Below are 27,783 nucleotides of genomic sequence, written 5' to 3'. Positions count from 1 at the left end.
TGACTTTTCCAGAAAAGTATAAGCCTTAAGCCTTGGGATGTAGGTAGTATTAACAAGTGAATTGCATCGAAAAGTGCCCCCATCACTTCTGAAAGTAAATGTATTAGGCATATGTTATCTGGCCAAGTTCAAGAGTTGGTTAAAGTTGACAAAGAAACTGTTACACACATTAGAGAAACTCGGAAAAATAATGCACAAACAAAGTTTGCCTTGGGGTGTCTAGCTTCCAATGAAGTTGATAGCATGGTCCCATTAAGCATGGAGGTTGATTATGATAATCCAGCATCTTCAACTAGGTCTTCTTTCCCTAGACTTTGGCCTATTTTCCTGGCTTATAACCACATATTAGAAAATAATCCCAACATAACATAATCTAGCAACCGCAAACTGAGGCTAAGAATATTTATGATTGTTTAACTAGATCAGAGTTAAGCTAAAGTTCGTTCATGTCCTCAAACCGTTGGATCTGCGTCGACGTGATTCATAAAGTTTGTTCATGTCCTCAAACCGTTGGATCTGCGTTCACTAGTGGAAAATGGGGCATCCATCTAAGCCATTGGTACCGGTTCCCTTACGAACCGGTGCCAATGGGGCAATCTGCACCGGTTCGGGGGCTCAGGCGGGCGAGGAGCAATGGCACCGGTTCGTGAGGGGCTTTCGTACCGGTTCGTGTTAGGAACCGGTACGAAAGGTCTTCGGCCATTTGTCAGACGCGTGGTGGGGCTCGGGTAGGACCTTTGGTACCGGTTTTTAACACGAACCGGTACCAAAGGGTGCCCCCTATATTATCATCAAGTCTCGAGCCCGTCCCCTGGCCGGCTCTTCTCTTCATCTCATTTTTCTCTTCTTCCTCTCACACACAAAATTTTTGCACCTCTCACACTCCAATAAATCTCTATTTTTTCTCCACCATTTTAACAAGATTAACGGCATGCATCTATCCAAGGGTTAGCAATATCATCCTTTCTTCCGGCGTTCCTAATTTAGCTCATTTCTTTGGTAGTTTAACTCGTACTATTTTTCTAGTGCTAGCAAGGTGTTTGATGAAATGCCTAAGTTAGGGATTTTACTTTTTTTATAATCAATTTGAGCTGAAATTATGGTATATTTTGTAGGTTTTAATTAGTATCATCCCCGTCCTCACCGCCGTCGATCGCTAGCGTCGTCCCCTAGCCGGCACCGTACAACCTCGGTGAGCCTCTTCTTTTTTATAAAAAAAACTTAGTTTTATGTGATGAACTTGAATATTAATTAAGTTGGTCACTCATATATCCATGATGTTGTGTACTTAATGATTTTTGATATACATATAAAATGCAGATGAGTCGACAATGGATGTACGGTGACCGGGTCCATCCCGAGTTCATTACTGGCATGCATTATTTTCTCAACGTGGCTGAGGCAAACAGGCAGTCGAATGGTTTCATGTATTGTCCATGTAGTTCCTGTAAGAATATGAAGGATTACTCTACCTCGAAGACCCTTCACGTCCACCTGCTTTGGAGAATGGTTTCATGCCCAGCTATAATTGTTGGACCAAGCACGGAGAAAGAGGGGTTATATTGGAAGACAACGAAGAAGAAGAGGATAGTGACAACTATCCCTTATTCAACGAAGACGGTGGTAGTAGAATAGGGGAAGACGAAGGCTGAAGAAGAGCCCATTTTCGATGAGCCGATTTTTGATGACCCGGATGACGATTTGGGTCGGGCCATTCTTGATGCGAAGATGAACTGCGGAAATGAAAAGGAGAGGTTGAAGTTGGAGAAAATGTTAGAGGATCACAACAAACTGTTGTACCCAAATTGCGAAAATGGTCGAGAAAAAGCTGGGTACCACGCTGGAATTGTTGCGATGGAAGGCGAGAGAATGGTACTTGACAAGGGATTTGAAAAGTTGCTGAAAATAATAAAGAAGATGCTTCCAGGGGAGAACGTGTTGCCCTCTAGCACGTACGAAGCAAAGAAGGTTGTCTGCCCTCTAGGATTAGAGGTGCGAAGATACATGCATGCATCAATGACCGCATCCTCTACCGCGGGAGTACGAGAATTTGAATGCATGCCCGGTATGTAGTGCATTGAGGTATAAGATCAGGCGAGATGACCCTGGCGATGTTGAGGGTGAGTCCACCCCCGGGAAGAGGGTTCTGCGAAGGTGATGTGGTATGCTCCTATAATACCACGGTTGAAACGTTTGTTCCGGAGAACAAAGAGCATGCCAAGTTGTTGCGATGGCACAAAGAGGACCGTAAGAAAGATGTGATGCTTGAGACACCCCGTGACGGGTCGCGAGTGGAGAAAAATCGACAGAGAGTTCAAGTCATTTTCAGATGACGCAAGGAACTTAAGATTTGGTCTAAGTACGAGATGGCTTTAATCCTTTCGGGAGCGAGCTCCGATCCATAGCACCTGGCCGGTGACTCTATGTATCTATAACCTTCCTCCTTGGGTGTGCATGAAGCGGAAGTTCATTATGATGCCATTGATCATCCAGGGCCCGAAGCAACCCGGCAACGACATTGATGTGTACACTGAGGCCAATGGTTGAAGAACTTTTAGAGTTGTGGCGTGACGAAGGTGTACCTGTGTGGGATGAGCACGAACAAAAGGAATTTAACCTACGAGCGTTGTTATTTGTAACCATCAATGATTGGCCTGCTCTTGGTAACATTTCAGGGCAATCAAACAAGGGATACAATGCATGCACACACTGTTTAGGTGAGACTGATAGTATTTATTTGGGAAACAAGAATGTGTACCAGGGCATCGTCGATTTCTTCCAAAACAACATCACGTAAGAAAGAGAGGAAAGCATTTCGGAGGTGAGGCGGATAACCGAACCAAGCCTACCCGCCCTAATGGGGAAGTTATATATGATATGGTCAAGGATTTAGAAGTGATCTTTGGAAAGGGTCCGGCGGACAATCTGTTCGCATGATGTTGACGGACACGTACCCATGTGGAAGAAGAAGTCGATATTTTGGGAGCTACCCTCTTGGAAATTCTTAGAGGTTCACTCTGCAATCGACGTGATGCACGTGACGAAAAATCTTTGCGTGAACCTGCTAAACTTCTTGGGCGTGTATGGGAAGACAAAAGATACACCGGATGCACGGCAGGACCAGCAAAGTATCCACGAAGGAAACAACCTGAATCCAGAGAAGTATCAAGGTCCTGCCAGCTATGCTCTTACCAAAGAGGAGAAGGAGATCTTTTTTGAAGTCCTGAGTAGCATCAAGGTCCCGTCTGGCTTCTCGTCGAATATAAAGGGAATAATAAACATGTCGGAGAAAAGTTTCAAAACCTAAAGTCTCATGACTGCCACGTGATTATGACACAATTACTTCCGGTTGCATTGAGGGGGCTTCCTGTCGGAAAATGTTCGAGTACCCATTGTGAAGCTATGTGCGTTCCTCAATGCAATTTCTCGTAAGGTGATCAATCCACTTACTCTACAAAATTTCTGAAGGATGTTGTCCTATGTTTAGTCAGGTTCGAGTTGGTGTTCACACGATGCTTCTTCAATATTATTTCACATCTCTTTGTTTTCCTGGTCGATGAGATTGGAGTTCTCGGTCTGTATTTCTACACAACATGTTCCCCTTTGAGAGATTCATGGGAGTCTTAAAGAAGTACGTTCATAACCGTGCTAGGCCAGAAGGAAGCATCTCCAAGGGCTATGGAACAGAGGAGGTCATTGAGTTTTGTGTTGACTTTATTCCTGACCTTAAGCCGATCGGTGTTCCTGAATCGCGCTATGAGGGGAGACTGCGTGGAAAAGGCACGCTAGGAAAGAAATCAGCAACGTGTATGGACGGACATTCTTTCACTCAAGCACACTACACAGTTCTACTTAATTCCATCTTGGTGGCTCCGTACAAAGAGGAACACAAGGAGATCTTACGCTCTAAATACCGGAGCAACGTGAAGATTGGATTGATGGAGAACACATGAAGACTTTCGGCGGTTGGTTGCAAACACGTCTCATGAATGTCACCGATGACGAGCAGCTGTACTTGTTGGCCAAGCAACCATCTTCTACTATATCGACTTTTCAAGGGTACGAGATTAATGGGAACACATTTTACACTTTGGCCCAAGACAAAAAGAGCACCAACCAAAACAGTGGTGTCCGCTTTGATGCAGAAGATGGCAATGGGAACAAGGTCACATATTATGGGTACATAGAGGAGATATGGGAACTTGACTATGGACCTAATTTCAAGGTCCCTTTGTTCCGGTGTAAATGGTTCAACTTTGAAAGACGGGGTACAGGTAGACCCGCGATGCGGAATGACTACGGTGGATTTCAAGAATCTTGGGTACGACACCGAACCATTCGTCCTAGCCGGTGAAGTGGCTCAGGTTTTATGTGAAGGATATGTCTAGCAAACCGAAAAAAAGAAAAGAAAGGCAAGAGGACACATCATACGATGAGCCAAAGCGGCACATAGTTCTTTCAGGAAAAAGAAACATCGTGGGAGTAGAGGACAAGACAGACATGTCAGAAGATTATAATAAGTTTGACGATATTCCACCCTTCAAGGTAAAAATTGACCCAAGCATCATCTTAAACAATGAAGATTGTCCATGGTTGCGTCGCGATAAGAAGAAAGGGAAACGAGCGAAGAAAACTCGGAAGACTAGCTAGCTACATATAGGGATCATAACTTGTGTATCTCAATATGGAAATCACTTTTGTGTAATGATGGTACTGTATGTAAGATATTAACAATGGAGATGGTTGGCTTGTTTTACTAGTTAAGTCACGGGCTTGTATGTAAGATATTAATATAGGGCATGTGCACCAAGGGCATATTCGAGAAGTTCCGCCACGGGAGATTTCCCACCGACAGGGCGTCGTGCGCTACATACTTTATCTCATCGAGCAGAGCGTTCTTATCCTGCCGACAGCTTTAGTACCGGTTGCACCCACCAACCGGTACTAAAGGTTACCCACGCGTCCTTATCCCACCGACAGAGCGTCGTGCGCTACATACTTTATCTCATCGAGCAGGGCGTCCTTATCCTGCCGACAGCTTTAGTACCGGTTGCACCCACCAACCGGTACTAAAGGTTTGCCTCGATCTGTCTTCCCGCCTATTTTCTTCCCGCGCTTTCCACCGGTTCCCGCCTCTGTCTTCCCGCCATTTTTTCACTATATATATGTAGGCTTGGCCACCATTTACATATCACATCTAGACTCATATCTGCAAACCTCATCATTCTCTCCCATGGCTTCCATCGCATCTCTAACCCCCCGGGAGGCGGAGGCGCTTTGCGCCTCGAACTACCCCTGCCCGCCGGGCTACCGCGTCCCGACCGGCTGGTTGCTAAGCGTCGGAGGCGTACCGGTCCCTCCAGTCCCTCTAGGTGTGGCGCGCGAGATGGCCATCACGAACCACTACTACTTCGAGCTCACGCCGGGCAGCGGAGGAATCCCCGGTGGCATCCCGACTACAGCCCGACTTGGGAAAGCTTCTTCATCAATCGGCGTGAGAGGGCGCTGCCGAGCACGAGGAGGGCGGCCCGCCTCCTCCGAACTTCAACGAGGCCGGCCGTCGGCTGTGGTGGCGCGGCCGGACTCTCCGAGGCGTCATGGCCTACCGTGGCCCCCGCCTGCGCTACCCTCGGTCCCAGCCCACGCGTGCTCACCCGCCGACGTTCGAGTACCGCGACCCCGATGCCGGCGACGATGATGACGGCGACTACGACGACTACGGTGGCGAGTACTACGAGGTCTAGGCAGGAGTATGACTGAATGACTCCCCAGTAGAATTTGGTCATGTATCTTTAATTTTCAGTTAAGCTATGTACTTTTAATTCGAGTTCAATCGTAATAAAATTTCATTCCCGCCCTTTCTTTCCCGCCTTTTTTCTCCCACGCGCGGCGTCGTGGCGGGAAAGTTTCCCGCGCGACGTCGTACGTGGCGGGAAACTTTCCCGCGCGGACGGCGTCATGGCGGGAGTAAAGAAAAGAAATAGAAAAGAAACGAGAAAAAGAAAAGAAAAGGAAAAAATAAATATAAAATAAAAGAAAAGGAAACAGGAAAAGAAAAGAAAAGAAAAAGAAAAGAAAAAGAAAAGCAATAGAAAAAATAAAAGCAATAGAAAAGAAAAGAAAAAATAAAAGCAATAGAAAATATAAATAGAAAAGAAAATAAAAGAAAATAATAAATTGAAAAGAAAAGAAAAGAAAAGAAACGAGAGAAGAAAAAATAAACGAGAAGAAAAAGAAACAAAGAAAAGAAAAGAAAACAGAAAAAGAAAAAAGAAAAACAAAAAAAAACCTTTGGCACCGGTTGGTGCCACCAACGTACGAAAGGCCTTTCGTGCGGTTGGTGGCACCAACCGGTATAAAACGTTCCCGAGCATTTTGACTTAGCCGCGCGGCCAAATCTCCCCAAATCCCCCAAAATCTTCACGATCTTTGCCGCGCGCGCTCGCGTCGTCCACGCCGTCGAGCACCACGACGTCGCCGCCGTCGAGCACCACGCCGTCGAACTCGCGCCGTCGCCGTTGCCATCGTCCGCGCGCTCGCCGTCGTCCACGCCGTCGAGCACCGCGCCGTCGAACTCCTCTCTCTCTCGCGCGCGCGGCGGCGGTGCGTACGTCCTCCACGCCGGCCGCCGCACCATGGCGCCGTCGGCGTCCCTCTCCCCTTGTCCTGCCCTCGCCCGCGCGCTGCACGCTGCCTCGGCTGCTGCTCCGTCTGGGTCGGCGTCTCGGCGTGCGCTCCCGGCCTCCGCCTCGGCGCCGGCCAGGTCACGCCCGCGGGGTGTTCGACCCAATGCCGAGCCGCGCGTGCGCGGTGGTGGAGGCCGTGCGCCGGGGAGATCGAGGGAGGCCGTGCTCCGTCTGGGTCCGCGTCGGCACCCCGTCGGCGGTCGAGCTGGTAGACGAGGTCGTGGGGATGCGGAGCGGCACGAGCTTGCCGCCGGAGAAGAGCTGGTCGGCGGGGAGAATGGTGGACACCGCGGAGCACCCGGCGAGGAAGAACTCGAAGTCGGCGCTGGCCTTGCCCGGTCCCGCTCCCGCGGCCATGGACGCGTCCCTCCGCCGCCGGCGTCGTCGAGGCTGAAGGAGACGCCGTTGAGTTTGAAGAGTTAAAAGGGGCAGCGAATATTAGAGTACCTATTTTCCTAAGTCAATGTAAAAGAAAAGAGTAGTATGTGTTCTCGAAAAAATAAATATTTTTTGACAAACATGCATTAGTATTAATTCCGGAGAAAACAATCGATGAACAACGAAACATTTTTTAGAAATATAGAGTGGTGGAAGAACACATGCAAATGTGGGCCATTTGAAAATAAAATTGAGGAGTTACTGATGAAGTGCGGTAGGGGCGGACGCGGCCGACGAGCGCGTTCTGGATGTGGAGGCTGCGCACCCGCACGCCGGAGCACGAGTCGATGGTCACCGCCGTCGTAGATTTAGGGAAAGAAAATTTAGGACCACCGTAGTAGATTAAGAGAAAGAAGAGCGAGAGGAGGAACACCGAGTCCATGGAGGAACACCGAGTCCATGGAGGAACGCCGAGTCCGTGGGTTAGGGTTAGGGTTATTGCTTTCTTCATTTCAATTGTTATCCATCTAGCAATCTGTTATATGATCATGACAAGATGAATGAAATATAATTGCTTTCTTAATTTTGTAGTGACATTGAGCTATGGCGGACGGCACCTTCGTCCGAGATGAGGAGGGGGAAGAAGCGGTGCAGAAATTGATATATGAGAGTGCCCGTGGGGCTGATGGAGATGAAACAGATTTTGCCGACTTTCTGAATGATTTCGGCGAGGGACTTGAGTCCGAACAAGTTAGAAGAGACAACGAAGTTTCCATAACAAACTCCGCCGAGGTGTATATTTATGTATCAAGTCTATGTTCATATCACTAGATGCATTCATTTATTTGTATTTCACTTATTAACGAATAATTTTTCTATTAGCCTTCTGGAACATCGAGCAAGTCTGTTAAAACAAAACGAGGCCCGACGCGAGTTCTAAAGGGCGAGGGTAGGTTAGCCCTCACGGCATTTAAGGATAATGGTGAACCGGTGCATCCCAAAGATCACTGCACCAAATTTACAAGTCAAGCTGGAGTTCTTGTTAGGGACCATGTACCGATCAGCATTCGAGAGTGGCATAAGCCGAAGAAAGCGGACAATGAAGCTAGTTATGTCAACGACGCGATGAAAAAGTTTCTTTGGGAAACTCTGCTGACACGCTTCAGCCTACCGGAAGACATGACGGAAGGCCAGAAGAATAAAGTCAAGGAATGGACTCTCAAGAAGATGGCCATACAATTCCAGACTTGGAAGAAAAATTTATGGGACAAATATAAGAATGAAGATCCAGTATTCGATGATAATCTAGTGAAGATAAAGGATCACTGGCAAGAATTTAAGAGGTATAAGCAATCGTCTACTTTTGTGTCTCGATCGGTCACAAATAAGAAAAATGCTGCAAAGAAGACAATTTGGCATCATATGGGGTCAGGTGGCTACAAGACTGCCATTCCGAGGTGGATAGCGTATGAAAATGAACTGATGGCTGCAGGAATCACTCCACAGACATGGGACTGGCCCGAACGGTCCAAGTTCTGGTTGTTCGCGCATGGGGCAGGGTTGGACCCAAAGACAGGGCTGATCGTTGCGGAGGGAAAATGGAAGGAAAAGATTGAGCAAATCGTACCGAAGCTTGTAGCTGCAATTGAACAGGTTCGAAAGGGAGAGTACATTCCCGATAGAGAGAATGACGAGCTGACACTCGCTCTGGGGAATCCTGAACACGTTGGACGGGTACGAGCTCGCCCAGGTCTCACCATGAAGGAAGCGTTCCCAGAGTCCGCTGACACTTATAGAAGCCGTTCGCGGAAGAAGAAGAAGGATGCCGACATTGTAACGGAATTGTTAACTAGGGTGGAGGCGCTTGAGAAAAATCAGAGGCCACGACCAGCCGATGTTCCTCTACGGGATCCTCAAGCCGATGCCGCCCCATCTCAGCGAAGAAGCGATGTGGGTTCCACGCATCTTGACGGATGTGGAGGAAGCTACCCGTGGATTATGTCACGGAGAAGACAGATTGCGAGCTCTATATGTTATTCAGAACCGCGTCTGTTAAGGTGGCGGTCGGTTATGTTTACCCAAGTGAAGAAGGAGCAACGCACCACCATATGCCCATTCCACCTGGCTGTGTTCGTGTCGGGGTGGATGAAGTTGTTCCGGCTTTTGAATCAGTGGAGCTTGATATTCCTAGAGGTGACGATGAGAGGACACTTGCCGATGTCAAGCACGGTTTCGCCCTATGGCCGAAGAAGTACGTCGTCCTTCTGCAAAGGCCACCGACTCCTCATAGCAGTCCACATGAGCATCAAAGGCCTTCGACTCCTCCTCCTAGCAGTCCACATGAGCAGCAAAGTCCATACCTACCTGAGAGGGACCCCGACATGAGTCCACCACCTCGAGATCCTCCGCGTAAGACGGCGCACAGTAAGCGGAATGGTACGCCGCCTAAGAAGAGATCTAGAAAGGAGAAACCACTTGCCGCCTATTGAGAAGTTACCTTGGGAAAAAACTCCCGAGGAAAACCAGGAAGCCGTTGAGTCCCGGCGGAGGGCCTTTTTGCTAAGAAAGAGCCAGAGATACCTTTTGAGAAGACACTAGATCCGGTGAAGGTTTATCGTACGGTCGAGAATCTGTATAACCACTGAACCATCGCCGCCATCTGACTATAGGCGTTCTATTGAAAGGTCGTACGACCAAATGATGGAGGCGAAAAACCCCACTACCAGCTCGGGTATCAGGGAGATAAAAGGGATACACCAAGTCTACCAGCTCGGAGAACAACCCGTTAAATCGGTCCCCCCTCTAAAGGTGTTTGACGAGAAGGCCGTTCAAAGTTCTCGACAAATCTCAACCGATTACGCCATGGCTAAGGTAGTATATCAATATGTTCAAGGGAAAGATTTGGTCGAGAATCTCAGCAAGCTACCAACAAGTATGCGTAACTTGCATACGTGGTACGGTGTTGCCGCAAAGGGAGGGATGGAGACTATCATGGTGCGAGTTAAGGAAGAGCACTACTTCCAAGAATACTCTGTGAGCGTTGACTTCTCCGAGCTTTTCCGGTTATACAATCTTCGGGCCCTCGACAAATCTATCGTCAGTTGCTATTGTCTGTAAGTGATTTATTTATATAATTTGAGAAGTCTTTAGCTCAGCTCCTTGATTATCTGCAAATTATAATCTTTTGTGCGCTATGTTATGCAGATTGAAGATGCTCGAATGCAAAAGGGATGAAATCAAGGACATTGGGTTCATTGACCCGGACACAATGCATGTCAAGACCATAGAAGAACCCCTCTATAACAGGGATACACCGGAGACTTTGCTAAGGTTTTTGAAGCGACAACGTGACAAAAAGACAATACTTTGGCCTTACAACTTCCAGTGAGTGTTACTCTCTTATAACACATTCTATTTTGCTCACTTATATATATGACACTACATATTTAAACGTGCGCAGGTTTCACTTTATTCTTATCGTCATTAAAATGTACGAAGGAGAAGTTGAAGTCTTTGACTCACTAACCAAAGAGCCTATACAATACAAGTCTTGTTTTCTTATGCTCAAAAGGTAATTCAAATTCTTATCGGTTTTTTTGTTAGTTTCCTGATATCAACCGATTGATAACTCTTTTGTGCATTTTCTTTTGTCGGGCAGCGTATGGGAAACTTTCATCAAGGAAGATCAGTCCCATGATTGGAAACCGAAGCTGATATGGCGTGCGAACAAAGTAAGTAGTACTACCTAGGTCCACACACCTTTATCATACTTCATTATTGTTTGACTGAATTATATTCTTGTACGAAATGCGCAAAACAACCACCGGGGACTAATCTATGTGGATACTACGTTTGCGAGTACATCCACAGAATTGTCAGCGAGAGAGCGAATAATGAAAGAAATAGAGAGGTACGAAAATAATATTCACAAATTTATTTTCTTACCATAAGTTGTGCTGAGTTTCAGTAATAATTGTTTGATTTGTGATTTGATATAACACACATAGCTCATGTATTCATCTTATTCTTTTACAGTTGAGAAGAAAGCGGGAGAAGATCGGAATCGAGGAGCGCTTCAAAGCAATCGGCGATGAATTGGCGGGATTTTTCCTTCGGGAAGTCATACCACCATCCGGAGAGTACCACTATGCATAAAGATCTTCTCCAGCTCCTCGATTGCTTTGTGTGTATATATAGTTTGACTCGGAGTGTACCACTATGGTACATGTGTGTAATAGATCGATCTTCATGCTTGTACTATGGTGCATCGACTTGATTTGCATCGGAGAGTACTACTTATGCAATTACATGTGTGTTATATTATATGCACCAACTTTATATGCATCACCTTGATCTTCATGTACTACGTAAACCCAAACGCATTTCCGGTGCATCGACGCGATATGAAACGCTCCGATACCCCTAAACCCCTACAGAAACCCTAAACCCTGAATTCTCTGCCGCGGCAGAGATTCTCGAATTTTTCCTGCCGAGGCAGCCTACCTTTGCCACCGGTTTGTAGTACAAACCGGTACGAAAGGTCCATCGACGTGCGCTCTCCTGGGCGCCCACGTGGAGGGCCATCTATACCGGTTCGTAAGGAACCGGTAGGAAAGGGGGGGGGCCTTTTGCACCGGATATTTTATACCGGTTGCTAAACCGGTGCAAATGGCCCTCTGGAACCGGTATTGATCAGCGTTTTTCCACTAGTGTTGATGTGCTTCATATTAGTCAGGGAGTTGCAAGTGAGTTTGGTTTACAGTCGATTTTTTTTCCAGTTGCGATTAGTTGCACTTGAGAAAAAAGAGATGGAAATTAATTTAAAACTCCGTCAAGAACTTGGCCATTGGATAATGCACCTTTACAAAGAAAATATATATTAATATCAGGAAGATATCAATTACGTTCAGCCTTTGCAACAACGTAATGTCAAGACCTAGCAGAGGCATTATGGATGTACACAGCCAAAGTACAGAAAAAATAATATAAAATAAAACTAGCAGCAGTGGGCAATACTGCCAAAAATTACGAATCACCAGGCCCATAGTCGCCACGTGCACAGTTTAGACTGGACATCACCACGCAACCGAATCCTTGTTCGCACAACATGTTGTCAGGTATCTTCTTCTTCTGATCCATTGCTTACACCTGAAGGTGCTGGTGTGCACGGTCCTGACGTGAATATTCTCATGTAGCCAGGGAAAACCACGACGAAGCAAATCACACTGTCGGCTATCTTCTTCATCCCCCACTTCTATCGTCACTTAGTGGTTTTGAACTCAACATAAACCATTGAGACATTTCTCTGGCTGAAAAATATACATGAGTTGCAGCTGAGACTTTTTCAATCTCATATGGGTTAAAACTACTGTCAACTGAGCATGATAAAATTTAGTAGCCCTCGTAAACCCGAGGAAACGATATGTACAATTGAGACCTTTGATATTTTCTTGATTTATGATTGATGTTACGGAATCGACACTAAGCACCAGCTAGCCAGATATTCTAGCATGCAAGTCCGGTGCTAGAAATTCAGCTTCTGCGACAAGTACCCCAACAAACGTTTGTGGATTCTTGGTTCCATCGCATCAATCAGTCACGAGATGTTACGCACAAGTCCCGTCAGGCCATTATGTAGCCCATTGAGATCTCGCAAAGTTGAGGATCATTTCTCGCGTAAGACATATAGAATCATAAAATGGTTGTTTTTTGTCGGGACTTGCCACGGTGTAGAGTGGTGCACTTGCTAGTGGGATCTGAATCCAAGTCCATGAGCCATGCATATCAGTCGATTGATCTGGCTGACGCCGTACTTGCCTAGAGACGTTGAAAGAGACATTATTGTTCAATGAGTGGAATGCTGTTCTGTACTGCTTACCTTTTTTTTTCTTTTTTTTTTCTTTGAGAGGGCTGTATTGCTTACTAATATAAGCAGTAAACTTATACGACGTTTGTTTGATTCAAACATATCAAGTACGTGTTTACCCGGCTGCATGCAGGTTTTTTTCTTCTTCACGAAATTAGCAAGATCTGTGCTTTTGTACTAGAGTTGAGCAGAGAACAAAAGGGGCATCTATAGCTCATTCGAGTGATAATTAGCTTATTTCTCACTCAAGTAACGTCACTTGTCTTCTGTCGCTTGGCAATAATTGACGGTTGCATATTTGGCGTTTGTGATCTCCTGCAAGTCTGGTTTGTGGCTCAAAGTTTTCCTCTTGCTAGTGTTAGGGTGAGAGGTCAGATGTTATTGGATGCAATTTCCTTTTTCTCTTTTATTGCTAGAGTTTGTATTTTTCGATAAAGAAAATATATTAATATTAAAAGATATCAATTACATCCAGCCTCCGCAACAACGCAACACCCTAATAGCAGTATGAATGCACACAACCAAAAAAGATAAAAGAAAACTAAGAAAGAAATGTCCCGCTATAGTATCACAGGCCTAGCAATAGTAATACATCCACCTCCCTTGACAACACCTAAAATACAGACTCTCTAAAAGCGACGCCTCCAAGAAGGAAACAGTGCACCAGTGCAAAAATTATTTGATAGAGTTTGTATATATAGAGACAACTTAGTTTCTTTAATGGAAATTCTTGGAAATCCTATCCTTTTCAAAGAAAAGTGTAACTGTTAAAAACTGAGTTCCAACCCACATTAATCCATATGTTACTGGAAATATTTGAGTTGCACCTCATGTGCAATCCATGTGCAATCGAAAAAACTGAGTTGCAACTCATATACAATCTATGTGTAACTAGGAAAATCCGAGTTGCAACTCTTGTGCAACTCATATGTAATTGGAAAATATCAATTGCAACCAACGTACAACTCACCACGAATCATGATGCAAATTCCGGCGGTGGTAGAAAAGAATTAGCTCTAAATTAATTCTCACTCGAACGAGAGTGTCTCGTGAGAAAACGATATATACTACATTCATTAATCATGCCAAAGACAAATATTTATCTCGAAATTAAGTTAGGATCACAAAAACACTCAAAATTCTCGTACATGCGATAGACACACGAACACGACATCCCCCCCCCCCCGGAAAAAAAAAGCAGAAGAAAAATACAAGGCGTACTCGAGTACTAGTCGATCGTTGGTCGAGGAAATTACACAAAGATCGGGACAAAAATAAAAGGCACGGAGCAAAATTATTCCACTCTTCCCTGCATGCCGCTCAAGAAGGCTCTAAAGCATGCAACGTCAGTGAGGCGACGTTTCAGACGCGCGCGTGCATGCACACGCAGTTAGCACTTGGAAACAGTTGGAACCTGTGGCAGCGTCGATCGATCAGACACTAGCTCCGTGTCCGTTGGAGGATGACCGGACTGACCCGTTGTCTTTCTCGCACTCCGGATCGTGTCCCTGTACTGCTGCGTCGACCTCCTTGGCGTCCCCGTTAGAGCTGGGGGCCATGGCCATGGGCAGCGCCTCACGCAGCGCCGCCGACTCCTCCTGGGTCTCCTTGTGTTTTCCCCAGAGCACGGAGTAGAGGCCGATGACGATGAGGACCGAGCCGAGGACGCCTCCGAGGAATATCTTCTCGGCGAGGATGAAGGAGCCCATCACGGCCACCACGATCATCATCAGCGGGCTGAACGCCGACGCGAACACCGGCCCCGTCTTCTGGATCACCAGGCCTTGCACGTAGTACGCTATGCTCGACGTCACGATGCCCTGCACATCATGCAAACATACATTAGATCGATCACTTTGAGTGCGAGATTTCACGATGAGGAGTAGTAGATCAGAGTTGCTACTCACGGCGTATGCGGCGGCGAGGAGGTTCATGTCGAAGCCGATGGTCCAGACGGAGGGGCGGTGCTCCATGGCGAAGGTGACGACAATGGCCTGGAGGGTGCCGACGAAGCAGATGAGCGTGGTGAGGGAAAGCGGCGCGGAGTACTGCTTCAGGGTGTGCGCCTGCAGGATGAAGAGCGATGCCCAGGCGAGGGTGGCGATGATGACGAAGAGGGAGCCCAGGAACCACTCCCTGCCCGTGGGGTCGACGGCGGCCACCGGGGCCTCGCCGCCGTGGCCGTGAGCGTGTCCCGTCAATCCCATCTGCATCAGCGGGCCCTTGTAGAGCGTCATCAGCATCGCGCCGGCCACCGTCACCACCGTCCCGGCCACCTTCGCCTGGCACCTCACCTTCCTCAGGTCCACCTTCTCCATCCTGTTTATTCGTAGGGCACCAAGCAATGTCAAATCTTTGGTCTAAAACCGATCACAGCTGACGTCTTGTCCAAATTTTCAGAAGAGATGTACTATACCTGAAGATACAGGCCATCACGAAGGTCATGGCAGGAAGGATGTTGCTCATGGCGCATGCGAAGGTCGGGCCAGTGTACTTGAGGCCGACGTAGTAGAAGTTCTGATCAATCACTGGCCTGTAATATTGAAGGGCATACATCAGGTTAGTTACACGTACGTTGGTATTTCAGGAAAGCTGAAAATTTTGGCGTACTCGCTAGAAGTAAAATACATCTGGCAGACACCTTTTCTTGACAAAAGAGTCTTAGTCTCTATATTGGGGTGCCCACTTATGTGTGTTTCCCCACATTCTTAAAGTACACAAGATGACAGGAGAACTAACCCGAGGAGTGCCAGTACGAAGATCTGGAGGAAGGACGACCACGTCATCTTCGGCCTCACCTTCCTGCCATTTTAAATCAAGTTCATCGTATCAGCTTCAGCCTAGTGAACCATGCAAATTACAACAACACAGACAAAACAAATGCACCGTTTCGTCCATGGATCTCTTGTGTGCAAATATATACCTCTCGAGAAGCAGGGCAAATGGCGCTATGGAGACGGTGGCGAAGGCGTGGCGGTAGACGACGAGCACGTAGTGGCTCATGCCGCCGTTGAGTGAGACCTTGGTGATCACGTTCATGCCGGCGTAGCCGAACTGCAGGCAGATCATGGCGATGTAAGGCTTGGCCTTCTCGAAGCCACCCATGGTGATGATATATATGTATGGTACTTCTAGCTAGCTGCAAAGCCAAGGGCTAGAATGTTCTAGCTAAGGTAGTGATTTGCTAGCTAGGGAACTCAAGGAGCAAGAGACAAAATTAAAGACCTTGAGTTGAAGGAAATGTGCAGGGCTGGCCGCCCTATTTATACCCACGTAGGGGCATTCTGGGCATTATATTTCTTCTGAGGTTCTGGGCATTATACATGCGCCAAGCCTTTTCTCTTCTCTTCCCAGCAAGGCAGCGAAGGCTGGCCCATTCGGTACCAGTGCGCAGACGTATGCCGACTCCCAGACCGAGTGGCTTCGCCGTTGGCATGGTGGGACTCATTAGTGAGCCTCTGCCATGTTCATCTGGTGATATCCAGCTGATGGGTTTCTCGAAGCAAATGAAGACCACCTGGTGAACAGAGAGATCTCAACAGCTTCCCTGGTTGGGCTAGTGCTGCAGCATCACACGTCATATGTCGCAAAACCATCAAATTTGGTCATATTTCACATGAGGACAAGCAAGCAGTGTTTCAGGTTGGAAGGCAAATGAATCATCAGTTGTCTCCCCAATGTCATAAAGAACAGTGCGCTGCAGCCCTTGATTTTGTACCTAAGCCGACATGCTTGTTTGATTGCCACCATTGTAATACCACCTAGTGGATTCTGCCAAACATACATTCATCATGCAGACTGCTGACTGGTGAAGGCTTACCGTCTTGGATAGATTTAGAAAAGGCGCTGTTGAGACTGGCTGTGAGGCGGGTGAAACATAACCTATAAACGGGAGCACCATTTCCAGGTGACTTACATAGTGTTTGATTATTGTAGTGCTCATGATAATGTAGCTTTTTAACCAGATTTTTCTATTTTATAGTTTAGCTGATTACATAAAATCTGTCTTTGTCTTTTTCCCCGTCGAAGACTAAAATAAGGGAAGCATAACAAAGTTAAATTTTATAGGCACTTGAGATTACCTCCCCTTTCTCTCTCTCTCTCTCTCTCTCTCTCTCTCTCTCTCTCTCTCTCTCCCTCTCCCTCTCTCCCTCTCCCTCTCCCTCTCTCCCTCTCTCCCTCTCTCCCTCTCTCCCTCCCTCTCTCTCCCTCTCTCCCTCTCTCCCTCTCTCCCTCTCTCCCTCTCTCTCTCTCTCTCTCTCTCTCTCTCTCTCTCTCTCTCTCTCTCTCTCTCTCTCTCTCTCTCTCTCTCCCTCTCTCACAGACAGATAACTACAATACTACCCAAAAATGTCTCTTTCTTTTTTTGTATGACAGACTCCAATTTCTTCAATGAAATTGGGGGCCGTGTGGCCCCTTTAATAAAAAAATACTACCCAAAAATTATTATTTACTGTTGCAAAAGTTCACTTTGCACCTTTAACTCTAAAGCACGATGTTTTCAGCCTTGAGTTGTTTACATTAACTTATCATCCCTATCCTAGTAAAATATCCAGTAACACACATAATTTTCAAACACCCTTGGAATGTAGGATATGATGGAGAGGAGGTAGCATAACATGCCTTTTCATGACCTAAACATGAATATAGAACTTTAATCATGATCACCCTCTGTTTTTATATATATAGCCACAAACTCACATTTTAGATACCAAGAAAATACAACCGAGTAATAAATAGAACAATTATTTATGTGGAAATAGTCTCGGAGTTTGGGCTAATTAAAAATATTGGATACGGTGGTCTTTCTCTATGGTTGTATGCAACTTTTAATTAATGAACACCATTCTAACAGGTAGAAATGTAATCAATTTTACTCATTAGTATTAGTGGCCTTACATATTGGTAAAGTATGTTTTTCATAGTGCCCTTACATATAAAGACAGGGGGTATTATTTACCATTTTAAATGCATTTTGCTTACTTTTTATTTTTTTATTTTTCCTTTAATTTTACCTACTACTAACATCCAAAGTGACGATGTGTATAATGATGGTAGACAAAAATTGTTTAAGCGAGTTTGAATATATCATAGGATATGTCGAAGGAGGTAAATTTAATGCTTCAATAATTTGTTGGAAATATGCCCTAGAGGCAATAATAATATTTTATTGTTATATTTAATTGTTCTTGATAAGTGTTTTCTATGCCAGAATTGTATTAAACGAAAACACTAATAGTTGTCTGGTTTCTAAATAACACTGTGTTCCCAGTAAGCCTTTACTAGACTAGTACATTGGTTAATGACGGTTAAGGTTACCTAACTATAGACATGTATTTCCAATTAACAACAAGATCATGTCATTTGTGGAGGATCTAACTAAGCAAATCAATTGGATTGAATCAATGTTTAAATTTCTATAGCTTTGTAATGTAACATATACCAAATTTTAGACCATGAGATATGTTAATCCCTAGTAATAGAAGAATACTTTGAGAGCATCAACCGTCACTTCGTAATTGGGTGATCATAAAGACGTTCTTGGGTATCTCAGAAAGTACTTGTTAGGTAGTATGTATCAAGAGTGGTATCGGGTGATACGTCTCAAACTTATCTATAATTCTTGATGCTCCATGTTTGTTTTACACCAATTTATATATATTTTGCTCATACTTCATTGCACTTATATACATTTTCTAGCACTAATCTATTAACAAGATGCCACAATGCCAGTTCCTGTTTTTTTTGCTGTTTTTTGTATTTCAAAAATTTTGTACAGGAAATATTCTCGGAATTGGAAGAAACAAAAGCCGAAGTCAGTATTTTACCGTAACGAAGACATAGTCCGAAGGGGGGGACGAAGAGGAGCCATAGGGGGTCCAAACGACCCCTTGGCGCGGCCAGGCCTGGGCCCGCGCCAAGGCATGGTGTGGCCCACCCTGGCCTCCACCGACATTGCCCCTCCGACTATTTATTCACGATCTCGGGAAAACCCTGAAACCCAAGCCTCCATCCACGAAAAGTTCCATCACGGCCGCCATTGCAGAACCCATCTCGGGGGGTTCTGAAACTCTTCCCGGCACCCTGCCGGAGGGAGAAATCATCGCCGGATGCATCTACATCGTCATGCCCGCCTCCGAAGTGATGCGTGAGTAGTCCATCCCTGGACTATGGGTCCATAGCAGTAGCTAGATGGTTGTCTTCTCCAATTTGTGCCTCTTGTATAGATCTTTTGAGCTACCCTACATGATTAAGATCATCCTTATGTAATACTACATGTTGTGTTTGCTGGGATCCGAGAATATTATATACTATGTTGTGGTCGATTATATATTCATGTCATATGTTATTTGTGATCTTGCATGCTCTCTGTTGCTAGTAGATACTCTGACCAAGTAGATGCTTGTGACTCAAAGAGGAGGTATTTATGCTCGATAGTAGGTTCATGCCTCTAGTTTTCTGGAAGAGTGGCAATAACTTCTAAGATTGTAGATGTGTTATTGCTACTAGGGAGAAAACAACAATGTTTTATCCGAGGGTAATTTTATTGTTTACTTTACACACATTGCTTAATGCTATAATCTGTTACTTGCAAATTAATACTGGAAGGGGTTCAGACGATAACCGGAAGGTGGATTATTAGTCATAGACGCAGTTGGATTACGGTCTATGTATTATGTTGTAATGCCCAAACGAATCTTATAGTAATCATCTTGTCATGTATGGTCGATATTCTGTCAATTGCCCAGCTGTAATTTGTTCACCCAGCATGCTATTTATCTTTATGGAGAGACACCTCTAGTGAACTGTGGTCCCCGGTCCTTTCATTTACACTGATAAACTCAACCACTGCAATCCTGCTCTTTTACTTACTGCAAAGCTCTATTCTCTTTAATTACTGCAAAGATCTCTTTCCAGTCGATACGTCTAATCCTTTGTGTTCAGAAAACCGGTGAGATTGACAACCTAACTGTAAGTTGGGGCAAAGTACTTTGGTTGTGTTGTGTGCAGGTTCCACGTTGTTGCTAACGCCAGTAGTGCGCCCTGCCACTAGTCAGCTAGCAACACCTTCAGAAGTCACGCCTTTCTCCTATTGGTCGATTAAACCATGGTTTTGTACCGAGGGAAACTTGCCGATGTGCTCATCACACCTTCCTCTTGGGGTTTCCCAGCCGCTTCCACAACAACCGCCACCAAGATTGTATGTCGCCATCACCGGAGCACCATCATTGGGTCATTTGTTTGAGGGATAGATATACTTAGGGCCCGCTAAGGTAAGACACATTCTATATCGCATGTAAGAACGTGACTAATGAGTTAGCCACGAGAAAATGTTGTATTACAATATGAGTAAATATTGCTTGCTATGAACGAGATTAAACTATGTATGGTTATAACGATGATCGAATTTCGGGCAAGTAAAATTATGGAGAGACAATGGGAATGGAATATGCGATTTTTTGAATCTTTGATCATGGTTCAACTGATAAAGATCTTCGTAGAATTTGTAGGAATCATCATGGCCATCCAGGTCCCATTATTAATTATTGATCGGAGAAGTGGTCTCGATCATGTCCACATATTCCCGAACGCGTAGGGTCGCACACTAAATGCTCAACATCGCTAGGATAGAAATGGGATATTAATTATGGTGAGCCTGAAGATTGTTCGGAGTATTGGATGGGATCCATGATATCACGAGGAGCTTTGAATGGTCCAGAGATTAAGAATCATATACGGGAAGGTCATTTTAGGGTTTCGTAAAAGTTTGGGATTTTTTCGGTATTGTATAGGGGGAGTTTTAGAAGGTTCCAAAAGGTCCAATATTGGGGCCCACTTTTCGAGAGGGGCCTTATGGGACAAAGAGGGTGTGGCCTGGCTATAATGTGTCAGCCGCACTAGGCCCATAAAGGCCCAGCCGACCAGCCTTGAGGGAAACCCTAAAAGGGGGCCATCAATCGTGGGGGGAGAGGACTCTTCCCTCTCCCCACTTGGTCGTTGCCCCTAGGGCTTAGAGGAGGGTCCACGGTGCCCACACTGCCCCTATAGCAGTAGAGACAGATGCAAGGGGCAGGGACTCTCACACTACAAGAAAAGTTCTAATAGACAACGTCCCAAAATCGTCCACTAAGGGCCATTTTTCGTCGCCTATGGGCCTAACCTGACGATATGGGTTCTGTTGTAGAAACTGCGTCAGGCAAAGTCCTACAACGTTTTTTTCGGTCCGTCGTGCTCGGGCGCCCTTCCGCCACGGAAAATCGGACCATTGCAGAAGTGTTTCCGGGAGCCCGTTGACTGCTGACGTCATGCAAACTGAAACGTGGCAGACGCCGTTAACTGGCAGTTAACGGCGTTAACCGGCTGAAACCCCGTGGTAGATGGTAGGCCCACACGAGGCCTGCCACGCCTTAAGCGGGCCGGCCCATTTAGTTTGCGGGCCGGGCCAGCTGACTTAGTTTGACCGGTCAACTATATAGCTGGACTGGTCCATTAGTTACGTGGGCTGTGTCTAACCTCTAAGGTTGACTAGTCAAAACTTAAATGGGCCGGCCCACTAAGCATGTGGGCCTGGCTGAATGCACTCGCTTGACCGGTCAACAGGCAAAAGGGCGGACCCACAAGACATGTGGGGCCCACTTTCCTGTTATCGGGCCGGCCTATTTAACAAGTGGGGTCCACCATAAATCAAGTGGGCTGGCCCAAGAAGTTATTGGGCCGGCCCAATTAGCATGTGGGTCCCACTTTCCTGTTATTGCGCCGGCCCATTTAGTACGTGGGGTCCTCCATAGATCGAATGGGCTGGCCCAACAAGCTAGTGGGTCGGGCCAAAAAACACAGGTGGGTCCCACTTTCCTTTTAAAGGGCCAGCCCATTTAGTATGTGGGGTCCACCATATAGCAAGTGGGCTGGCCCAACAAGATAGTGGGTCGGGCCAAAAAACACAGGTGGGTCCCACTTTCCTGTTAAAGGGCCGGCCCATTTAGTATGTGGGGTCCACCATATAGCAAGTGGGATGGCCCAACAAGATAGTGGGCCGGCCCAATAAGCAGGTGGGGCCCACTTTCGTGTAACCGGGCCGGCCCAGTTAGTAAGTGGGGTCCACCATAACGCAAGTGGGCTGGCCCAACAGGGTCGCGGGCAGGCCCAATAATAAAAGTAGGGCCCACTATCGTGTTAACGGCCCGGCCCAAGTAGCTTGTGGGACCCATCGGGTTGGCCCAATAAGGAGGTGGGTCCCACTTTCCTATTACCGGGCCGGCCCAGCTAGTAAGTGGGGTCCACTTAAAGCAATTTGACTAGTCAACTTGCATTAAATTTCATGAGCCTAAAATCTGATATCAATGATACACACAATTACATACACAAATAAAATAACTAGGAAAATTACAAGGCAATTAATGTGCCCAAATAAAAAAATTACATATAATCACGGAGGACCTCTATTAGAATCATCAATAACACGTTGACATTTGGCAATCATCTTGACTGAATCTTGTGTACTCTTTGTCAACATATTAGCTACAGATCTTAAAGCAGCAATACCATGTCTTTTATAAAGTACAGCCTTGAGATATTTACTGTTTGATGAAATGAATGGTCTAGGTTGATGGCTATGAGAGGATCTATTAGAAGAAAGATCAGAACTTTTTAAGGGCCTCTCTTCTGATGAAGATTGCTTCATCACAAATGCATTCTGATAATAATGCAAAAAGAGTTAAACGATGAACTATGCAAACATGTATTAAGCATTGTCGATATGAGATAGTCACAAGTACTAAGCACAGACGTACATTATATCGTTGCAAAGGCTCACCCCTGAATCTTTTTTGCCCTCTATCTTCTACTAAGGACTTCTTCATTACAACTGCATTCTAGTAATATTGCGAACATAGTTACAAAGTGAACTATTCAAACATTTATTATGCAATGTAGATATAAGATAATAACAAGTTGCATAAATAAGACAATGTATGGAACTTGTACTAAGCACAGACTTACATCATAATATTGCACAGGGTCGCAACAGATCCTTTTTTGGCAACTATCTTCTAATGATGACTGCTTCATTAAAACTGCATTATGGTAATATTGCAAACATAGTTACAACAATTAACTATTCAAACATGTATTACGCAATGTAGAGATCAGATAACAGCATGTAGCAGAAATAAGCACAAGATAAGATAAGATGCATGTACTAAGCACATACTGGCTCGCTGCAGGTCCTTCTCTTGCGTGCACTAGTCGTGGTCGACATGCCTGTCATTTTAGGTTCAGCCATCAAGTGAAATGCTAATCCTCCTGCTCCATTATCCTTAATCTGTATTTAGATATCACATTTAAGACCAAGTCAGCTGGTTTTAAATAACAAAAAACTTGAGCTACCAAATGAATAAACCATATTTACCATATATCAGATTGAAACCAACTAGATGTTGCTTTGCATGAGATACGAATTTCAGACATTCTGATTTAGAGTAGGGTAATGCCAAGGTTTTCCACATAAAGTAAACTGGCATTAAGAATGACCAAATGTCAGGTTCAAATCACCTTCGCAGTTGCTCCAAGACAAGCATATCAAATAGGCAGAAATATAGTAAAGCATGAATGGCATTGCTATGGAAGGGTTCCAAGTGTTAATATCTTGCATAAGGAACAATGCATATAGGTTATAGATAATAACGGAAGTAAACTGCCAAAATTACCAACCAGGAACTCAGATTCCAACCATCCCTAGCGTCCCCGCTGTTAACGTTGGATGTTCTAATAAGTGGTTCGCATGATCAATCCCTAGGAAAAATAACATTGACAAGTTAGTCTACGATAATACAAAGACCAGACATGCACGCAGCAATAACTATACAAGCTGTGCAACAGGAGCATTCATGGAAAAAATAGCTATAAGCTAAAGACGAGGTATAAGAGCAAGCAGATTGGAAATGCACATAGCATGATTATAAAAGCAGTGTGATAATAGAGGCACGAGAAAACAGCTAGCGGCTAGCGGTGAGCTAATGACGTGGTATAAGAACAACCGGATTGGAAATGCCCATAGCATGACTATAAAAGCAGTGCGACAATAGCATGCTATACAAAAACAGTTGGCAGCAAATGAATGGGTATAAGGCTATAAATATGTGGATGCACACAGGTGTCAGTAGAATGAACAGGATGGTAGCGACCGTATAATGCTTTTGTACTGTACAATATTTAAACGAACTTCATGCGAAGAAACACATCAAGAAAGTTAATGTCATATGAGATCTGCAAATAACTACACAAAACATGGATAAAGAAACATCGCGATCTAACGGGCCAACGTACTAACCAAGCTGCGGCGGGGTGGACGGGGGTGGCAAATTGCATTCCAGCGGCAGCGAACGTGGGAGACGATGAATCGACCCTGTTTCAGTAGAAGCGGGCGTTAGTGAAGCAGATCTGGTTGGCTGGCAAGGGATTCGGTGAAGTTGATACAGCCGCTGCGCCGAAGTAGTCGGTGGAATAGATCGGCTTCTGTGGAGGAGGGAGGCCGCGGTGAAGTAGATCCGGTTCCGTTGGAGAGGATCCGGTGCGTCGACAGGAAAGGCGTTGATTGCTACGCTGTGGATGAGGTCGGCGGTGAAGCAGATCCGTCGGTGGCGAGGTCGGCGGTGAAGCAGATCCGTCGGTGGCGAGGGCCGTGGTGAAGCAGATCTGTCGGTGGCGAGGGCGTCGGGGGAGCGGATCAGGTGGGTGGACAGCCAACACGATCAAGGCTACGCTGTGGAGGAGTATGTCAGAGGTGAAGCAGATCTAGTACTGTAGAGAGTCAGAGCTTTGGCGTGTGAGAGTATTTTTGAGCGAATGGGGCGAATGGTTGGTGGGTGGGTGTGGGCCTGTGGGGAGGGTTCGGGATCTAGGCAAGATATTTTATTGTTACCGAATGAGCCCTCCATGGTCGGTGGGTTGTAGCTTCCGGATCAGGGTTAAAAGGGTAAAACTGGTCAAGGGATTTTCGAATGGATGCGGCGGGATGATTTCGCGCGCGGCCGAAATTTTCAGTTTCAAGCTACGAGCAGAACGACAAAAATAATGTTCTTCCCCATGGAGCTCTCATTTCTTCCTCTTCTCTTCCTCTCTCGAGTCTCTCCCACTCCCCCGGCTCCTCTCCCCCTTCTCTCCGGTGGCCTCTCCGGCCAGAGACGAGGCCGACTACTCTCTGTATATCGTACACCCTCCGATCTAAATTAATTGATTCAACTTTCCTTAGACGTGTATGTATCTAGAGTAAAAACATGTGTGGATACATCCATATTTAGATAAGGAAAGTTGAGTCAGCTAATTTGGATCCGAGGGAGTTAGTGTTGTTGTAAGCTTAGATCCAGTGTTTCCCATGAGCAGAATGGCGCAATGCAGTCGGGGATCTCATCATCGATTTCAGATCTGGCCTATGGTGAATCTAGCGGATCAGATCTGGCGGATCTTGCCGGCCAAACCCCGATCTGGTTCCATCAAGGTGATGGCGCTAATGGTGAGGCTTGCTTTGGTCAGTGCTTCAGATCTGGCCAATGGGGAAGTCAAGCTGCTAACGTTCACAAGCTCGGGGCATACGACGGCGTCATCCGTCTTGCCCGTGAACATCTTGGCCTTTCAGCGGCCCTTCTCAGAGCCAATATGCCGTTGCTGAGGCCCTTCTCTCCTTCGTCCTGGCGACTACCGGTGACACCGTCCCAAGTGGTGCGTCCCCGGCGACGGAGTTGCTGGAAAGGATGCGGAGCAGAGATCTGATGTGCGGTCGAGAAGGACTCAATTGATTTTCTTCTATATGTTTTGGGGTCCTTTTTGTAAAGTTGCAGGTCCTATTAGTTATTGTCTAGTTCTTTTGGACCTCTATGTAATTTTTTGGACTAGTTTCCATTTGCACCGATAAACTTGAATTTTGAGAAGTTCACGGGAAAAAAATTCCTTTGCACATATGGCCTATCAAGTATGAACATTCTTGAGATTTAAACTATATGTAATGGCCAGCACTTGCGCAAGGGCTCGTCTAGTGTGTACTAGTTTCCAATAGCACCGATAAATTTGAATCTTGACAAGTTCTTGGAAGAAAAAATTGATTCACATATAGCCTATCATGTATGAACATTATTGAGATTCAAACTATACATAGATGGCCAACACGTGTGCAAGGGGGTCCTCTAATGTGCACTAGTTTCCATTAGCACTTATAAATTTGAATCTTGACAAGTTCTCAGAAAAAAATTGCTTCACACATATGCCCTATCATGTATGAACATTATTGGGATTCATATTATATATAGATGGCCAACACTTGTGCAAGGGTGTCCTCTAATGTGCACTAGTTTCCATTAGCACCGATAAATTTGAATCTTGACAAGTTCTCGGGAAAATTGCTTTACACATATGCCCTATCATGTATGAACATTATTGGGATTCAAACTATATATAGATGGCCAATACTTGCGCAACGGGGTCCTCTAGTGTGCAATAGTTTCCATTAGCACTGATAAGCTTGAATTTTGACAATATATTCAAGAGACTTGTTTCGCGATTGTTGGCCTATATCATGCATATATGAACATTTTTGCGATTCAAACTTTATATATGGCCAACACTTGCGAAAAGGGGGTGTCCTCTAATTAATGTGCACTAGCTAGATTCCATTAGCACTGATAAACTTGAATTTTGACAAGTTCTCGAAAAAACTTGCTTCACGATATAATATGGCATACCACATGTGTATAAACATTCTTCTGATTCAATATATAGATGGTGGCAAACACACTTGCGCAAGGGTCGGGGTCCTCTAATGTGTGCAATATATAGTAGTTTCGATTAGCATCGATAATGTTGTATTTAATTTTGAATGTTCTCAAAAAAACTTGCATATGGCCGATCATGTATGAACATTCATGGGATTCAAATTAAATGGCCAAGAATTGCGCATCAAGGGGGTCATCTATAAATATGTGCACTAGTGTACATTTAGCATAGGTAAACTTGAATATATATATATATATATATTTCGAAGAGTTCTCGAAAAAACTTGCTTCCCGATATATGGCCTATAGCAATATATACCATGCATGCATATATTTGTATATATATTTGAACATATTAATTCTTGGGGATTTCAATCACTCTCTCTCTCTCTCGATCTATCGTTGGTGGCCAGAACAACAGACATATGCAAGCACTTTATACGCAAAGGCGCGGGTGCCTCTAATAATTCATGTGTGTGCGCATATTTGAACATGTTCTTGGGGATTTCAATCTCTCTCTCTCGATCTATGTATCGTTGGTGGCAAAAAAACACACATATATACGCATGCACTTTATGCGCAAAGGTGCGGGTGCCTCTAATAATGTGTGTGCGCACTCGATCGATGATCCCTAAACCTTAAACCATAAAACCCTAAAACCCTAAACCCTAACACCCTAAACACTAAACCCTAAACCCTAGACCCTAAACACTAAACCCTAAACCCTAAACACTAAACCCTAAACCCTAAACCCTAAACACTAATCCTAACCCTAACCCTAACCCCTAGCTAACCCTAAACCCTAATTAAACCCTACATATATAGGCCAACGACACTTAATTGCGCGGGTGCCTCTAATAATGTGTGTGCGCACTCGATCGATGATCCCTAAACCTTAAACCATAAAACCCTAAACCCTAAACCCTAAACCATAAAACCCTAAAATCCTAATCCCTAATCCCTAAAAACCCTAAACACCCTAAACACTAAACCATAAACCCTAAACCCTAAACCCTAAACCCTAAACACTAAACCCTAAACCCTAAACATTAAACCCTAAACCCTAGACCCTAAACCCAAATTAACCCTA

General features: G+C 45.2%; 3 protein-coding genes and 1 long non-coding RNA gene across 4 annotated transcripts; 3 read left to right on the top strand and 1 right to left on the bottom strand.

Moving 5' to 3' along the window:
• The first annotated feature begins 543 nt into the window (after positions 1-543).
• On the top strand, positions 544-9,120 carry LOC127339961 (uncharacterized). The gene is made up of 4 exons (XM_071827520.1): positions 544-1,192; positions 7,656-7,856; positions 7,947-9,014; positions 9,106-9,120. Exons 2-4 carry the CDS (start codon positions 7,668-7,670, stop codon positions 9,118-9,120), a joined length of 1,272 nt encoding a protein of 423 aa, XP_071683621.1. The 5' UTR covers positions 544-1,192; positions 7,656-7,667.
• A 608-nt stretch (positions 9,121-9,728) lies between these two features.
• LOC139838156 (uncharacterized) lies at positions 9,729-10,813 on the top strand. Its single transcript, XM_071827519.1, has 4 exons — positions 9,729-10,177; positions 10,269-10,448; positions 10,525-10,635; positions 10,723-10,813. Exons 1-4 carry the CDS (start codon positions 9,762-9,764, stop codon positions 10,811-10,813), a joined length of 798 nt encoding a protein of 265 aa, XP_071683620.1. The 5' UTR covers positions 9,729-9,761.
• A 56-nt stretch (positions 10,814-10,869) lies between these two features.
• On the top strand, positions 10,870-11,408 carry LOC127338654 (uncharacterized). The gene is made up of 2 exons (XR_007874445.2): positions 10,870-10,974; positions 11,100-11,408. It is a non-coding gene; the product is annotated as an uncharacterized lncRNA (long non-coding RNA).
• A 2,722-nt stretch (positions 11,409-14,130) lies between these two features.
• Positions 14,131-16,161, bottom strand: LOC127344162 (WAT1-related protein At5g07050). Its single transcript, XM_051370382.2, has 5 exons — positions 15,854-16,161; positions 15,670-15,732; positions 15,347-15,463; positions 14,838-15,249; positions 14,131-14,750 (listed from the first exon to the last, which is right to left on the bottom strand). The coding sequence occupies exons 1-5, from the start codon at positions 16,033-16,035 to the stop codon at positions 14,364-14,366; spliced, it is 1,161 nt and encodes a 386-aa protein (XP_051226342.1). The 5' UTR covers positions 16,036-16,161; the 3' UTR covers positions 14,131-14,363.
• Positions 16,162-27,783: the final 11,622 nt, after the last annotated feature.

The sequence above is a fragment of the Lolium perenne genome, chromosome 3 (genome assembly GCF_019359855.2).
Source record: "Lolium perenne isolate Kyuss_39 chromosome 3, Kyuss_2.0, whole genome shotgun sequence".
Taxonomy (NCBI): Eukaryota; Viridiplantae; Streptophyta; class Magnoliopsida; order Poales; family Poaceae; genus Lolium; species Lolium perenne.
This window is presented reverse-complemented; position numbering and strand designations above follow the sequence as displayed.

Excerpts from the sequence above, each read along its gene's own strand:
- LOC127339961 (XM_071827520.1), top strand. The coding sequence starts at position 7,668 with ATGGCGGACGGCACCTTCGTCCGAGATGAGGAGGGGGAAGAAGCGGTG. Across the intron at positions 7,857-7,946 it reads CCATAACAAACTCCGCCGAG|CCTTCTGGAACATCGAGCAA; the intron begins GTGTATATTTAT and ends TTTTTCTATTAG.
- LOC139838156 (XM_071827519.1), top strand. The coding sequence starts at position 9,762 with ATGATGGAGGCGAAAAACCCCACTACCAGCTCGGGTATCAGGGAGATA. Across the intron at positions 10,449-10,524 it reads CTTTGGCCTTACAACTTCCA|GTTTCACTTTATTCTTATCG; the intron begins GTGAGTGTTACT and ends AAACGTGCGCAG. Across the intron at positions 10,636-10,722 it reads TGTTTTCTTATGCTCAAAAG|CGTATGGGAAACTTTCATCA; the intron begins GTAATTCAAATT and ends TTTGTCGGGCAG.
- LOC127344162 (XM_051370382.2), bottom strand. The coding sequence starts at position 16,035 with ATGGGTGGCTTCGAGAAGGCCAAGCCTTACATCGCCATGATCTGCCTG. Across the intron at positions 15,464-15,669 it reads TTCGTACTGGCACTCCTCGG|GCCAGTGATTGATCAGAACT; the intron begins GTTAGTTCTCCT and ends TCAATATTACAG. Across the intron at positions 15,250-15,346 it reads GTGATGGCCTGTATCTTCAG|GATGGAGAAGGTGGACCTGA; the intron begins GTATAGTACATC and ends ACGAATAAACAG.